Genomic DNA, 15583 nt, shown 5'->3' on the forward strand with positions numbered 1-15583 from the left:
CCATGTGCATAATGTCCACTCACCTGGTCCCCTTTAAATCCTGGGTCACCCTTGTCACTTCTCTTAGATGCTTTGATCCCCTGCAGGAGGAAGGTGAACATGGACAGACGGACAAACAAAGACAGCTACACAGTTAGTACTAGGCGGTTGGATATGAAGGGGAATATGAATTAGTAAGAAAACCCGCACAGGACATTTTCAGAGTAAGTAAAGTTTCAGGGACAGGAAGAAACGACTACTGTATCATGGAATTTTTACTTTCTGGGACAAAACTACATGTCCTTATAGTGTTAACATGATTACTGTTAAATACTTAAGACCTCGATATCAACTCAATTCAAAATAAAGAAATTGCTTTAAGTAATCTTACTGGGTCACCTGAGGGTCCAGTTTTTCCTGGTTTGCCATTGGCTCCCTGATAAGAAGGAAAAAACAGAGGCCAAGTTTGTGAATTACTTTTTCAGTATAATTGGTTTAATAAAATACATTGCTTTGAGTTTTCAATTCTTACGTGTACATTAATGTGTGCTTACGTGAAGCCCAGAGAGTCCTGATTCTCCTATATTTCCCTCATCACCTGCGTCACCCTGTTTAAAAACATGAAGGATTGCGTAAGAAGTCAAATTTATGGAAACATTCATCATAAATGCTTTAAAAATTTAATTATTCAGCCTTGATTGATACTCACGGGATCCCCTTTCGGACCTGTAGGCCCATCTGCACCTGTTTTTCCCTGTGGACACATTCAAAACTTAATAAAGATAATAATAATAATAAGATAATACATGTGAATTGATGATGGTCTATGATCACTGGCACAGATGTATGTATTGTGCATATTCTCTTGTGAGTAAATGTAGCATGATCAAATCAATGAGTGAGAAAAAAACATCTGATTCTACCTGAGGTCCACGAACGCCAGGGAATCCAACAATCCCATCAGGACCTGGCTCTCCCTGGAATGAGAGACAATAATATGAATTGTGGACAAGTACATTTACCTGGATGTCAATTCAGCTTTCAATTCAGGAAGATTAATTCTCACCTGAGGCCTGAGTGGTCCCCTTAGGCCTCGCTCACCTGGTTGGCCCTAATGACAGACAGAGAGATTAGACAGGGCTGTTGACACATGTGGCTCAATACCTACAATATCATGCTCAAATGTGTCCTTACTGGTGGTCCATTGACTCCTGGTACCCCCTTTGGCCCTCTTGGCCCCATTTTGCCCTGAAAAGGAGATGTATAGGTTCATATAAGCAGCTTGAGTGACTTGGTTGACATTAATTTCAGAGCATGATCCAATTGAGAGTGAAGCAGAACAACTTACAGGAGGGCCTGGTGATCCAACAAAACCAATGCCACCGATGTCTCCCTTAATAACAGAAAATACTCTCTCAAGACAGTGCAGACATTTTTCAGAAGACAGGTAAATAACTGTGTTGTAACTGTTTTAATATACAGAGAGCCATGAGACTCACAGGAGGTCCAGATGTTCCCGGGTAGCCCAGTTGCCCTCTGGCTCCAGGTATTCCCTACACAGCATGAAAAGAACTACTTAAACACTCAACATACTTCAACATGTTCATATTTAACATGAGGATTCAGTATCAAACAGCTGATGTACCGTATCTGATGAAATAGCAATATTCAAAGGTAATATTCATTACTCACTATGTATCCAGTGATCCCTATGAGCCCTCGGTTTCCTTTATTCCCCTGACAACAGCAAAGACACAAGTTAGAATTAATGTTGAAAGCCATTATGAACTTCAAATGAATCCCTCAACGTGTGATTGGGTTGCTCATTGAACTGAACCGATATCAATCTGGGATTAGTTGGAATGAAAATTAGCGTTCACAGCAGAGCTCCGGAACCAGTGAGGAAAAAGACTCAAGTGTGAACATTTAGTTCCATGAAAACAAGACACTCAGTCTGACCTTGTCTCCTTTCCGGCCTCTGTTTCCCTGGGGTCCTGGTTCCCCTTCATAACCCTTAACAATACACAGAATTACTGTTACAAAGAATTGGTGGCAAGACATACTGGTATGAATGTCTAGCCTACAAAACATTTCTTAATTGGGCCTTGCAGGGATTTATTGCACAACCAATCGATGGAAAGCTTGACGGCATATACTGCAGCTGGCAGTGCTGAAATTTCCAGTCACGATGAAACTTTCATGGTCAGAGTACAGTAATACATTTGCCCTGCTTAAAACATTTACTTTGAGTGTCTGTCATCTGACCACTGATATCTAATGTGTTTCTATTGGTCAAACTAAGATATAATCTACATAACGTTAGAAGTCCTAGCCATTCTTACCCACTCACCCAGCTCCCCTTTGCTGCCCTTCTCTCCTCTGTAACCCTGGAGACCCTGTTAGTACAAGTAGAGAGCTCTGTCAACAACACTGACACTGGAACAGTCTCTATTGATGTATAACACATGAAAACTCTTCAGTCTTTGTTAAATGTGTCCTACCTGTTCCCCAGGTGGTCCTGCAGGGCCATCATCAGAATTTATACCATCAATCCCATCACTCCCAGTTCTTCCTGGAGGCCCGGGCATCCCTGGTGGTCCAGGACCACCCTTGAATACAGACACGGACGGCATAAGATGAGGAATTCAGTCTCGGACTCAGTGTGCTCAATCCTATAGCCAATGATAATGGCAGACAACATGCAGCCCAAGGGCCATGATAAGTCCAATTCAAGACTGAAAGCGACCCTCACAATTTTAAAATTAAATTGTATAGTAGTTAATTCCGACAATGGCCAGTATAGATTTCAGTGGGTGGCTTCCCCTCATTGGTTAGCAGACAAGTAGCCTAGTGTGACAGGCTTCCAAGTTCTTCTAGCCAGGATGCAGAACAAATGCGAGGGTACAGCGTCTCGTCTGGCTACACAAGACTAGCAGATAATGATCAAAACCCCGATAGTGGTGTTGTGTACAATCAGAACAACAGCTTTCTGCACTTTCTGTGTCACAGCTGAGGTAACACTGTGGTGAAAGCAGTTCCTTCAGTGTGTCAGCTGGGTTCACTGGCAATCAGATGTGGACAGCTTGCCCAGTCTGCTGCCATTGTGTAGCGCCACTATTGACACCGTCTGTCTGGGGCAGCTTTGCGTTACTGGGCTTCACAGCAGTAGCAGTGTGCCAGGGCAAAAAGAGCAACACTTAGCGGTGATGCATTTCAGACGCATGATCATTGAAAAAGAGCTCAAGCGCTAAGGTGCTGTTAACACTTATACTAATGACGCCCTGGGCACTCACTGGAAATGCTCATTTCCATGAAAGTGCTGCTGCTTCACAAACAGAAGTGCTGAAAGCAAAAGCAGTATGTGGTTTTTGGGCTCAGATCTCCAATGAATGCTAATGAGAGCACTGCGTTGACCTGTTGCCTGAAGTGGGTGTTGCTATGATACTGTGGAGTGTGGAAGCAGTCATCTGACTCATCTAACAGCATCCTGTGATCCTATTTCAGTGTTGTTAACATTCTGTGATAGCAGAGGAGGGAGAATAGAAACAGCAGATGGGTTAGCTTCACCTCACTGCTCTGTTTTAAGATCTCAGAGTTGAAGTAATTGTAGTTAACAGCTACATTCAGCATACCATATAGACACGCTTAACAGATACTTATCCTGTGTTCTCACGATTGGAATGAATCTGTAATTTATTTGGGTGATCACATACATATGATTAAATTTCCACTCGTGTCCACATATCATTGACTGAGTTTCAACTCACAGGCAAAACAAGTTATGACTCTGATCATATTCAGATAAAATGGGGATACCTACGATTTTCCCTCCATCTCCTTTTCGTCCTTGTTTTCCAGTCATTCCCGGGGGTCCCTGGAATACAAACAATCTTCTGCTGTCAGTGAACAAGTATTATGAGTGTGATGTGTCAATCAGTAGAGTCTAATAATGAGCAATGTTGGGATACTGACATACAGTTTACAGTTATACATTTACTCACAGGAGGTCCAGCATCCCCAGGGGGGCCAAGGGGCCCTGGAGGGCCCTTCAATCTCTGAGGATAAACAACCGTACATACAGTACATAGACTGGGTAATCATTTCAAAATACTAAATTATATTCCTTCTGATATGATGCAATAAATTACTTGATATTCTGCATTGAATAAGCTGTGATTTAAATGCCTATGATTTGGCTACTATACTGCCACCTAAAGGGCATATTCTTCTAGTTGTTTCTGCCTAGAAACTACTGATATAGAGCTGAGATCACCTACCGGCCAAGTTGCAACAAGCTTTTTGTAGAATGTCTTTTTCTGCAAGAGAACAGTACACACAACTTTTAAAGAAGTAATAAGAAATCAAAGGTCTGGGCAATGGTTCAATAATCAATGGCTTTATGCTGAAATATAATCACATTTCATAATCACTCAACCAAACAAGAATGCATTGACATAGCCTTTGTCGTGTACTATGAAACACAGTATAACAGCACCTTGAAGTTCTCCCACTCTTCCTCAGAGCTCTTGAACACTACGATGGCGGGCATCCCTGGTGGACCAATGGGGCCTCGGTAACCTGTGCGTCCAGTCCGGCCCATCCCGCCAGCGTAGCCCTGTCAGGAGACAATACACACTTAAGTGTTTTAAGAAATTCCACAATATGGAAACATCTGCATACAGACCTGTATGTCAATAGGAATCCACACAGCACACTCTAGAGATAATACTGAGCACCCAATAATAGTGGGCAACAGAATTATCATATGTGTCACTATGAGTAGTTTAGATTCAGTAGATATTGTGTGAAAAAGTTAACACATACTTTATCCCCTTTTGGTCCAGGTGGCCCTGTCAAACCAGGTGGGCCCTGAAGTCCCTGGGAAAACAGTCCATTCCCATTAGTGTCTGTTTTCATGTATGATGTCATGTATGATGTCATGTATGATGTCTTGTATGATGTCTTGTATGATGTATGATGTCTTGATACATGAAGTAAAACTTTTGTAAATCAATTACGATGAATTATCATTTAATTCCATTACCATTGAAGTTGTTTGCAATGACTGCATGCCCACTGCTAATGTACTGGTATTGATGAGTGCTTAAATTCTGCAATTCCAAAACCCACCACTGGAGGAGGCATGTGTCTTGCTTACATTTTTGGGCAAAAGACTCCCACCGGCCACACTGATTGATCAACAGCATCCCCACCCTCTTTCAATATGGGTAATTTCTATATATATGCAGCATAATGGACCAAATCCCATCTGTAGGGCTTTGCTAGTACACTTAAATGACCCCATTCCTCCACCACCCTAGGCTTAATTCAATAAGCTCAATGCAAACTCAATTTCATATGAAGGTCTTCAGACAGCTATGCAGCCTGACTGTAGACCAGAGCACTGAGATGCCCCTTCATAACGCCATAGTTTCATTGCTTGAAGGATGTTCTTGAACAATATGCAAATAATGGTGTTTGTACATTCAAGGATACATGTGTGCATGTTAAATGTTTCTCTGCTCATTCAAACAAAATTAGAAGAGAAATACATGAAAATATGCTGAAACGTGCTCCAAAGTAATCCTCAAATGTGTCCCGATACTCCCCAAAACATGCTACAAAAACCATCACAAATATTTTCTTTAGCCAGCCAAAGTGTTCATGCCTCTGCTTTAGTGTGATGTGCATCTCGGTGAGTATGAGTGGAACTTTTTACCTGTTGCACTCGAAGCCCCGGTCTATAGGCTGTCCCTCGCTCTTTGAGTGCGTGTTTTGGTTGATGATTGGCTGAAACGACAGGAACGGACAGGGTGTTCATCCTGGACTCGTACAGCATCCTCTGAGCTTTCAGAGACAGACCCTGTGTCAGAGGTTGAGTCCTTGCCCCTGCTGTCATGGCGATGACCCTTTGACCTCTCTGCTCAGTGTCTCTGAGGAAACAGAAGTAAAACTCGGCCCACAGAGAGTCTGAGGGGTGCATGCTGTGAGGGTACTGTGTCAAAGGACATATGCTGTGTACTTTACCTGGCACACTGGCAGGAGGCAGAGGGGTAGGCGGCAGTTCCCGCTCTAATCCTCTCGGCTCCGGGGACATGAGCTCAGTTAGAACATCAGTTTTGACGGCTCCTCCATTATTTTTAAACTGCCTTGTGTTGACTTGAGTGATGTTGTGTGCCAACTTGCTGTCGCCTACATCTGTTTCCTCTGTCTCTGATTCCTTATCATTGTCCTCATCAATTTCTTCCATTTCTGTTTCTGTGTCTAGATCCTCTGTGGGTGGCTCCTGGGATAAAACTTTATCCCCCTTCTCCATGACTTGTCCAGAATCTGTCAAAGTCTTTGTCACAGTCTTTTGGCCCCTTTGTCTCTTTGAAGCTTTGTCACCTGTTGATGTGGAAGTGATACCAGTGGTGTTTTGATGTGTTGGAGATTGTCCCAGAGGCTCCTCTGCCTCCAGTGCTGTCTTTCGCCCTGTGACAGTGCTATTATTTGGAGGTAGCACTGGAGGCAGAGGAATCACAGCCTGCCTCAGTAGCTCCTCCGCATCTATTTTCTTGAATTCCAAAAGGTTGGGTTTTATGGTGTGTTCTAAGGACCATGTTTGTCTTGTAGGCCCAAAGCCCTGTTTGGGTTCAGGTGGGATCTGTAAATCATCTAACCTTACTGATGTATTTCTCCCTGAGCCTATTGATTCTCCATCACTGTCTGACTCCTGGATCAGCAGGGCTGGTTCAGTGGGGTTTTCTGACCATGCAGTGGGACTGAGAATGGCTGTCTCCACTGTCTGAGATGGTACTACTACACCTTTCATGCCAGAGACATCTCTGGCTGTATTGGTTTGGTTTGGCTGATGAAGAGATCCAGCGGTTTGTGAATATACTGTTCTGTTTCTAGTGATCTTTGCTGCTTTATCATCCTGCAGTGTGGAAGTTTCATTCAGCCATCCTATCTTCTGAGTGAGCTTTAATTTGTCTGTTTCAGGTGTTATCCTTGTCTTTCTCTGTGTCTCTGGAACTGACTGAGCTCTTATGGATGGCAATGACTGTGCTGATAGGTTAGTGTTCTTGGCTGTGTCCTGCTCTGCAATCTGATCTCTCAGCCTGGGTCCATGAGACTCTTCTCTGAATGTTGCCCTGGTCGCAACTCGACCAAGCACCTTCTCAGCAGCTAAAATCACTTTCTCCTGGAAAATAAGTTGAAATAAAAACTAATGTAAGATGTTAATTCTCATGTCCATTTTAAAAATAAGAATCTAAGCAGGATTGTTATATGCCTGTAAAGAAAAGAGTGTGCTTAAAAGAAGACCGCCCTCAAATACAGGTTATTATTCTTTCATAAACCTTGCACTCTCATGCAGACTGTTTTCATGACCCTATGGAGCCACTCGAACAGACAGACATGGAATTGTGGTGAAGTTAAAATTCCAAGCATTGGTGTCACACAAACAAAACATTATTCTTATCAGTTACATATAGCATTATTGATGGTCAGTTTAAGCCCTACACCTGCTATAGACCTGTGGACCATACCTGTTTGTCTGTGTGAGGGATGCAGGTGGAGTTGTAGTCTTGACAGTGCTGTCTGGCTGCTGTAGGATCACCCATTATGAAGGTCATCTGTTGTATGGTGCCCTGGACATGGATCAACCAAACAATAAAACATGCTATCAATGCCTTTTTCAAATCATCAGCATTGGAGCAATACCTTGTATCTCAGATTTGTCTGTGTAATATTTTTTTTAATCATTTGGAAGCTGTCATTCATGTCTTTGCAAAACTCTAATTGAATGCCCATTTTTCATATGGTATGTATTCACATTGGCTATTGATCCCAGTGTAGAGATCTATTGGTTTCCCTTGTGACACAAACAATGATGAGGATGGGAAATGCTTAGCTATAAAACAAATCAGATGGAATATCATATATACAACAGACGGAGTGCATGAGAGCTTTGGGCAAAATCTATGGCCCATGAGGCAATCGCTACACAATAAAAAGTCAATAAAAAAATGTCATCTTCTCAATAGGGGAAATCAATTGGTATGAATAAAAATCCCTGAAATACTAAAATAACAGGCAAAAACAGCAATCCCAGCAGCTCAATTCCTGAACCAAGACAACTTGGGAAAGATAATATTTGGCTCATTAAACATAACTAATGACAGCCTAAAACATTTGATATGATCAATAAATTAAGTTTACTTCATTAAATGATGTGTTCTTTTGGAGGGGAAATGCTGTTAACGGTCTTTTTAATCTGAGCAGATACCAGACAATCTCATCAATCACGTTGTACTCCACAATGTGGCATGTATTTAAACAAAGTTGAGTGAGAACTTTTGGGTCAATGACCTAGCCAGGGAGGACAGGACAGGTCTCAGACAGTGTTGACACTGCGGTCAGACTGGCGGCCTTTGTTTGATGATGTCATACAATGACAGTGTTATTCCATGGGTCCACTAGGGTCAAGTAGCATTGATCCTGATTCCTGGGCCCTGTGACCCTGTGTAAGAGGCCGACTGCCATGCAGCTGGGAAGTAGAGCCTCGCCATGAATCTGTGGCAGCTTTCACTAGTCACATGTTTGTCTAGACAAGGCTCAGACAAGCTCCATCCCATCCCAACACTTATTGTACTTAAAAGGGGTACAAATGCTTGTCACTGTAGTGGTACCCTGTAAGGTACGTCCATTGTACCATTTACTTATAAGTATATAGTTGTACCCTTGCAGATTGTACCTTAAATATGCCAATAGTATATCAAATCAAATCAAATCACATTTTATTTGTCACATACACATGGTCTGCTAACCATGTGTATGTGACAAATACAATTTGATTAGATTAGATTTGATTTGAGGTACAAAACCGTATCTTCTTGAAAAGGTAAAAATGTGCCTTTTTAGGGCACCACCACAGTAACAAAGCTTTTTGTTCCTTTAAGTGGCAAAAATGTTCCTCTTCTCTATATCAAGTCCCTTACGAACACACACATCTCCACCATCCCACTTCTGACACCATTGGAGCGAATTGGGGGGTAGCCCCAAACGGGACTCAAACCTGAGTCCAGCGATTTTCAACACCTTAACCATTACACAAAGAGGTCTGTACCTCAAGACAAGGCCTCTCAGTGTTGTGTTAATGTCACTACAATATGAATTACAGCCCTTTATTGCCACATGCTCTTAAGTAAGCTTGTATAAAGACTTCAGAACTGGCAGCAGACATGCTCAAACTTTAATTAACATAACCATAGACCACTTTAACTGCTACAATACGTCCATTCACGGGTGGCCAAAAATAACTACCTGAAAGTCACTCCCCCATTAACCACGCCTCCACCCTGGGAACCAGAACTCTACCTTCACTTTTTTTTAGAGTGTGTGATGGTTGTACTTTTTATATTCAAAATATAGTCCAAAAATGTAACATTATACTAGACTATCCGCACATGTACCCTAAAAGGTACATAACAGTACCATGTGAGATCATATGCATATCTCTGAAGATACACATATGATCTTGTACCTCTGAAGGCACACCCATATATTGATCTTTTTGTGCCCCAGGGATAAATACTGTAGCCTAATCGTACTGTTTTTTTCTGAGAGTGCAGGCCGTTCTCATATATGTCTGTCTCTGATTTAAATACAGTCAAACTAGGGGAAAACATTCCCCCCCCCCCAAACCATAAACGGTCTATAATTAGACCAGGGCAGTGATTTAGGTAAACGTAGTCTCCAATGGGAACGGCTGAAAACAAAACAAGTCCCAATGATGTGGAGGAGAGGCCTTGTCAGGGACACCACTATCTGAGTCTTCACATGTCAAACAGCTATAGCAGTGATTGGAACTTTAAATCATAGAGTGTATAAGTAGTGTGGAAACGCATGCCAAAAACCTCCAAAACAACTGAAGTATCTACTCTCGAATGCATTAGGTTGCCTTTGAGATGTCACTTTACACTGAACAAAGAACTCAATCATATTCAGGCCTCTCAGTTTATCCCTGTTTCCACTTGAATGTCAAGGCCAAAGACCGAATAAGACTGTATTACATCATAATATTACACTCATTCTGTATAATATTACTTGTTGCATAGGCAACTATTACATAAAGTACCGAGATATGACTGTGGTCTTGGGTTTGCCACTGCAAAGAGGACAGTTTTTTACCCAACGATTTATGAGAGTTGTCTTGCAAATGTGAAAATCTTCTCTGTCCGTCATCTGCTCGCATGCACATGTAAAAAGGCCTCAGGCTTGATCCACAGATCCAGGGCATATTCCAGCCACAGGCTGTACACTGTGTACGCACCACATGACAATGCAGGGGCAAGTAGTTACTAACAGTTGCATTTACAGAAAACCAGAAAAAATAACCAAGCAATGCTGTACTGGGAGAAGGCTGATAAAAATGAAATAACTCGATCCAAAGGGTTTAGTAAGTTGTTAGGATGAAGGCCCAATACTATGTTGCATGTGACCAGGAACAATCCTCCTAACACAACAAAAGAAAGCAAAACACAACAATCTTGTCCAATCTCGCATTATATAAAAAAAAGTATTGCATTATAATTCTTACAGCACTTGTCTCTTACTTTACATGTGAGGTACTACTGTCAATGAAAAATCGAGCACAGAAGAACCAGAATTCACGCAGAATCCATAACAACTACATTTCAAATCAACAGAATCCCCTGCTCTTCCCTTACCCCAGAATGTACCCCATAGAGCTAATAGCAGAGGTGGACTTACATAGCTGAGTAGCAGCAGAATCACGGCAGGGCCCTGCATCGCTGCAGAGCTGACAGACGGTTGATCCCTCTGACTGCAGTAAGAACAGGTCTCCCCCTCTCACTCACACACACTCTTAACTCAGCACCCAGTGCAGTGCTAAAACAGACCCCTCCCTGGACAAGGGCCAGTTCTAGGCTGGCTCCCACAGACACAGACCATAGCAGTGACGGAATGACCAGGAAAATAGCCCTCAACCACAGCAGACAATCGCCACACAACAAATTCACAAGGTGACAGGTCCACTTCCTATGTACAGTGTGTAGCTCCAGACAGTCAGGTCAGTATCCACCAGGGATCTTCTTACGCGTAAACATCAGTATATTCCATATGCATTGGTCAATTATTTTCAGACGGTAGTGCTAGCTGTTGGTGTGTGTGGTGTGTGTTAGTCCTGCTTTGTTCATGTGCAGGGAAGGACAGAGTGAGGGGAGACGTGAGGTTTTATACAGGCAGGGCATCAGTGAGACAGCAGCAGCGTCACCCATAGAGGCCTTGTCACTGACGTGGGCCAGGATGACGGATGTCTCCTGAGATGGCTGGACTCAGAGACCACCCACACCACACACCTGCCTGTGTCCACACACCTTGGCTGGCTTAGAGAAGCCATACAGGACCACCAAATATATTATGATGATGGTTCTCCATTGATTTTAATATGTTATCAGGCAGAGCTTTAACTGTGTAGAACTACCCAAAGGGCCAATATGAAATTCAAAAACGAAGCTCTGAACATCTTCAAATGTTAATTTTATTAATTTGCTTCAAATGGACAAAATTCAAATGATGCATTAAATGCTTCGTAAAACAGTTTCATCATCAAGAGCAATATCAGTTCAAATAAGACAAGTTAATTAGTAAAATAACAGTAATCTTACTTACTCCACCAGAAGATATGATTAATCAGCATAAATCACTGGGTCAATTAAATGTCTATTCCATGTTGGTTCAACTAATTTCATTGAAATAATGTGGAAACAACATTGATTCAGTGGCACAAACCAGTGCGTGCTCAGTAGGTACTGATTAGTCCAATCAAGCCAAATCTTTTTCTGTGCCATTGAACTTCATATTGAGCCAGCCTTCCTCCCTGGTGCAACCCCCTCTATTCCCCTGGGGTGGGAGGAGGACTGGGGCCAATGTGAGGAATGTAGCACGGGGGTCAGAAAAGCAGTGGGCTTACGGTAAAGGGTGTGTGGTGGGGCTGGGTGGCCCCTCCCAGCAGAATGAGACCCTGGGTGGAGACCTCCAGGCCGGGGTAGTTCCTCCAGGGTATACTCTCCAGCAGGCTGCAGTCAGCATACACCTCCAGTCTGGACAGCGAGACAGACAGGGCCAGCCAGTGCCACTCGCCATCCCACAGGAGGCCTGCTGGGAACCTGCCCAGAGGAGGGGGACACAGAAAGAGAGGTGTGGTGGATCAGTATAGACAATTGGTATAGAGCCACTCCACTGTAGAGGACGTTGTGCCTATGAGCTACAGCAGGATTAAGCAACTAGATTCACCCGCGGGCTGATTTTTGTCAGAGCAAATGGTTGGGGTTTCCGGAAAATAATTCAAATCATTTGTACACTGCAATTTTACTAAAAACTTTTTGGGTCCCCAAAAAATTACTTGGGTGCCTGTTGCCGACCCCTGAGCTACAGTGTCTATGTCAGGTAGAATTAGTCATGGAGCTTTTTCTTAAGTGCAAAATAAATGATACGCTCAACGGACTTTCATAACATTGTGATAGGACACACAGTATTTGGTATACCAACCATTCTAATGCCATGTATTACAACATCATCAGCCATAGCCCGTGGTGTGAGGATAACATCTAATACAATCAAATTTGAAATCAAATAACATTTTATTTGTCACAAGTTTCATAAACAACAGGTGTAGACTAACAGTGAAACGCTTACTTACGGGCCCTTCCCAACAATACAGAGAGAAAATAAAATAATAATAACACGAGGAATAAATACACAATGCGTAACGATAACTTGGTGACTGTGTGTGTCCATGAGCATGGCACATGTAATGTATATGTTGGTGCTGTCTCACTCGTAGTGGCGGCTCCAGGTACTGATGAAGGTGAGTAGTCCAGGTCCCAATCTCAGCTGTAGCAACTCCTCCCCTTCCTCTGACAGTACCGCTAGCAGGCTCCTCTCCTCCACCCACAGCCCCCCTAGCCTCAGCCTCATCACAATGCTCAACTCATCTGAAAACCTGACACATACACACATCAGGCTCACTGCATCATCAAGCAGAAACACACTTGACAGTCTTGTCTATACAATTGTGACTGACGCAAATTAGCAAGCCAAATAAGGCTATTTTGCATTCCAAGTGGAGTGAAATTGAATTTAGGTTATGTTTCAGACAAGGTAAGGGGTATACTGTTCCTTTAAACACATAGGAGCAATGTGACGAGTGGGTCCATCCAGACCAGTTTCACAAGCCAATGCAAAGTGTACCACAACGCTGGCAAATTAATTCAGCTTTAGTGCCTGACATGTCAACATTCAACTTCAGGTTCAGCACCAAAGCATAATCTCAACCTTGAGAGCAAGACACTTCATCGAAAGGGAATTTCCTCATCTACCCAATAAATTAACTTCTTATGGCTGCAGGGGCAGTATTGAGTAGCTTTGATGAAAGGTGCCCAGAGTAAATGGCCTGCTCCTCAGTCCCAGTTGCAAAATATGCATATTATTACTAGTATTGGATAGAAAACACTCTGAAGTTTCTAAAACTGTTTGAATGATGTATGTGAGTATAACAGAACTCATATGGCAGGCAAAAACCTGAGAAGAAATCTAAAAAGGAAGTGGGAAATCTGAGGTTGGTCGATTTTTAACCCAGCCCCTATTGAATACACAGTGGGATATTGGTTATGTTGCACTTCTTAAGTCTTCCACTATATGTCAACCGTCTTTAGAAACTTGTTTGAGGATTCTACTGTGAAGTGGGACCGAATGAGAAGGGAATGAGTAAGGTCTGCCATGAGCTGACCATGCTCTGACCATGCGCGTTCACATGAGAGGGAGCTCTGTTCCACCGCACTTCTGAAGACAATGGAATTCTCCGGTTGGAACATTATTGACGTTTTATGTTAAAAACATCCTAAAGCTTGATTCCATAGATCGTTTGACATGTTTCTATGGACAGGAACGGAACCTTTTGACATTTCGTCTTCAACTAGGGAAAGCGCTTCATGACTTTGGATTTGTTAACCAAACGTGCTAACAAAAGTAGCTCTTTGGACATAAATTATGGACATTATCGAACTAAATCAAACATTTAATGTGGAACTGGGATTCCTGGGAGTGCATTCTGATGAAGATCATCAAAGGTAAGGGAATATTTATAATGCTATTTCCGACTTCTGTTTACTACCCAATATGGCGGATATCTTTTTGGCTGCTTTGTTGTCTGAAAGCTGTACTCAGATTATTGTATGGTTTGCTTTTTCCGTAAAGTTTTTTTAAAATCTGACACAGCGGTTGCATTAACGAGAGGTATATCTATATTTACATGTCTAACAATTGTGTTTATCAACATTTATAATGAGTATTTCTGTAAAATTATGTGGCTCTCTGCAATATCACCGGATGTTTTTGGAACTGGTGAACGTAACGCGCCAATGTATACTGAGAATTTTTTTTATATAAATATACACTTTATCGAACAAAACATATATGTATTGTGTAACATGAAGTCCTATGAGTGTCATCTGATGAAGATCATCAAAGGTTAGTGATTCATTTTTATCTCTAGTTGTGCTTTTTGTGACTCCTCTCTTTGGCTGGAAAAAGGCTGACATTTTTCTGTGACTTGGTGGTGACCTAACATAATCGTTTGTGGTGCTTTCGCTGTAAAGCCTATTTGAAATCGGACACTTTGGTGGGATTAACAACAAGATTACCTTTTAAAATGGTATACGATACATGTATGTTTGAGGAATTTTAATTATGAGATTTCTGTTGTTTTAATTTGGCGCTCTGCACTTTCACTGGCTGTTGTCATATCAATCACCTTAACGGGATTGCAGCCCTAAGAAAGGTATTTCATCAATGCTTTCAAACTCAACATTATTTTATTTTCTCTTTTCTCATTACATCAGCTCGCTGGTTACCATTTCCACAAGCTGTTTATCTATATGACTTACTGAGAGCCAAACGCTGTGTGTGTGGGGAGGAACAAGGTGGCGTATTGTCCGATTTCGTAGGCCAAGCAGCCCCTGTCATCCTCTGCTGTAGAGACATTGTAGTGGTCTGGGGAAAGCATGTCCAAGAGGTCCAACAGATCCACTTCTAGAAAAGGGAACAAAACATGCATCTCAGAGACAGGGTATGAATTGATAGCCGTGGCAATACCCAACTTTGATTGAAATGAATGTTAGGAATTAATCAGCTAGTACTGTATTCATCATCACCTCAATCAATGGAATTGAAACAAACTTATCAGGGCAGGACTTTGATGTAAATAAGAGTTCATGAGTTAGTTTAAAAATAAGCTGGATGTGATCATGTTCATCTGTTTGGCCAGCCACTGTGAGGGCAAGGTGAGATACTAGCCGCTGATAATTGGAACAGGTTGCTGTGTCTACCTAGAGAAGAGAGAACTTGGCTGCCCTCTGTGAGATCAAAGCCTGGAGCCTCACCTGCTGCCAGTGTGGAATGTCTGGGTGGAATCTCCCCAAGCATGAGAGCAAACCCCATGTTTGATATGGACCAACTCTCTGCCTATTTTAAAGGGCTCTATGACGGCACAGTGTGGGGAAAACCAGAACAATAAGGATATATAGATATATGGCTC

General features: G+C 42.3%; 1 protein-coding gene across 16 annotated transcripts in view; it reads right to left on the reverse strand.

The window, feature by feature from the left end:
- The window catches only part of si:dkey-21p1.3 (uncharacterized), a 35056-nt gene that overhangs the window by 18829 nt on the left and 644 nt on the right, over positions 1–15583 (reverse strand). For 4 of the 16 annotated variants that reach the window (XR_016496275.1, XR_016496274.1, XR_016496276.1 and 1 more), the window contains exons 2-24: positions 14934–15078; positions 12827–12991; positions 11960–12155; positions 7512–7613; positions 5699–7165; positions 4804–4857; positions 4475–4594; positions 4257–4295; positions 3981–4034; positions 3800–3853; positions 2481–2588; positions 2322–2375; positions 1939–1992; positions 1672–1716; positions 1479–1532; positions 1328–1372; positions 1174–1227; positions 1046–1090; positions 903–956; positions 689–733; positions 534–587; positions 371–415; positions 24–80 (exon numbers count right to left, since the gene is read on the reverse strand). Coding sequence is in view for 13 of the 16 variants with exons in the window: in XM_090235739.1 (XP_090091865.1) it covers positions 24–80; positions 371–415; positions 534–587; positions 689–733; positions 903–956; positions 1046–1090; positions 1174–1227; positions 1328–1372; positions 1479–1532; positions 1672–1716; positions 1939–1992; positions 2322–2375; positions 2481–2588; positions 3800–3853; positions 3981–4034; positions 4257–4295; positions 4475–4594; positions 4804–4857; positions 5699–7165; positions 7512–7613; positions 11960–12155; positions 12827–12991; positions 14934–15078 (3110 nt within the window). In the remaining 3 variants the exon portion in view is untranslated. Of the gene's footprint in view, positions 1–23; positions 81–370; positions 416–533; positions 588–688; positions 740–902; positions 957–1045; positions 1091–1173; positions 1228–1327; positions 1373–1478; positions 1533–1671; positions 1717–1938; positions 1993–2321; positions 2376–2480; positions 2589–3393; positions 3599–3795; positions 3854–3980; positions 4035–4256; positions 4296–4474; positions 4595–4803; positions 4858–5698; positions 7166–7511; positions 7614–10737; positions 11198–11959; positions 12156–12826; positions 12992–14933; positions 15079–15583 lie in introns of those variants that run through there. The other 12 variants (XM_090235740.1, XM_090235745.1, XM_021604065.3 and 9 more) reach the window with 12 other exon arrangements.

Source organism: Oncorhynchus mykiss, chromosome 5 (genome assembly GCF_057628025.1).
Source record: "Oncorhynchus mykiss isolate SJ-2025 chromosome 5, ASM5762802v1, whole genome shotgun sequence".
In the NCBI taxonomy this organism is placed as follows: Eukaryota; Metazoa; Chordata; class Actinopteri; order Salmoniformes; family Salmonidae; genus Oncorhynchus; species Oncorhynchus mykiss.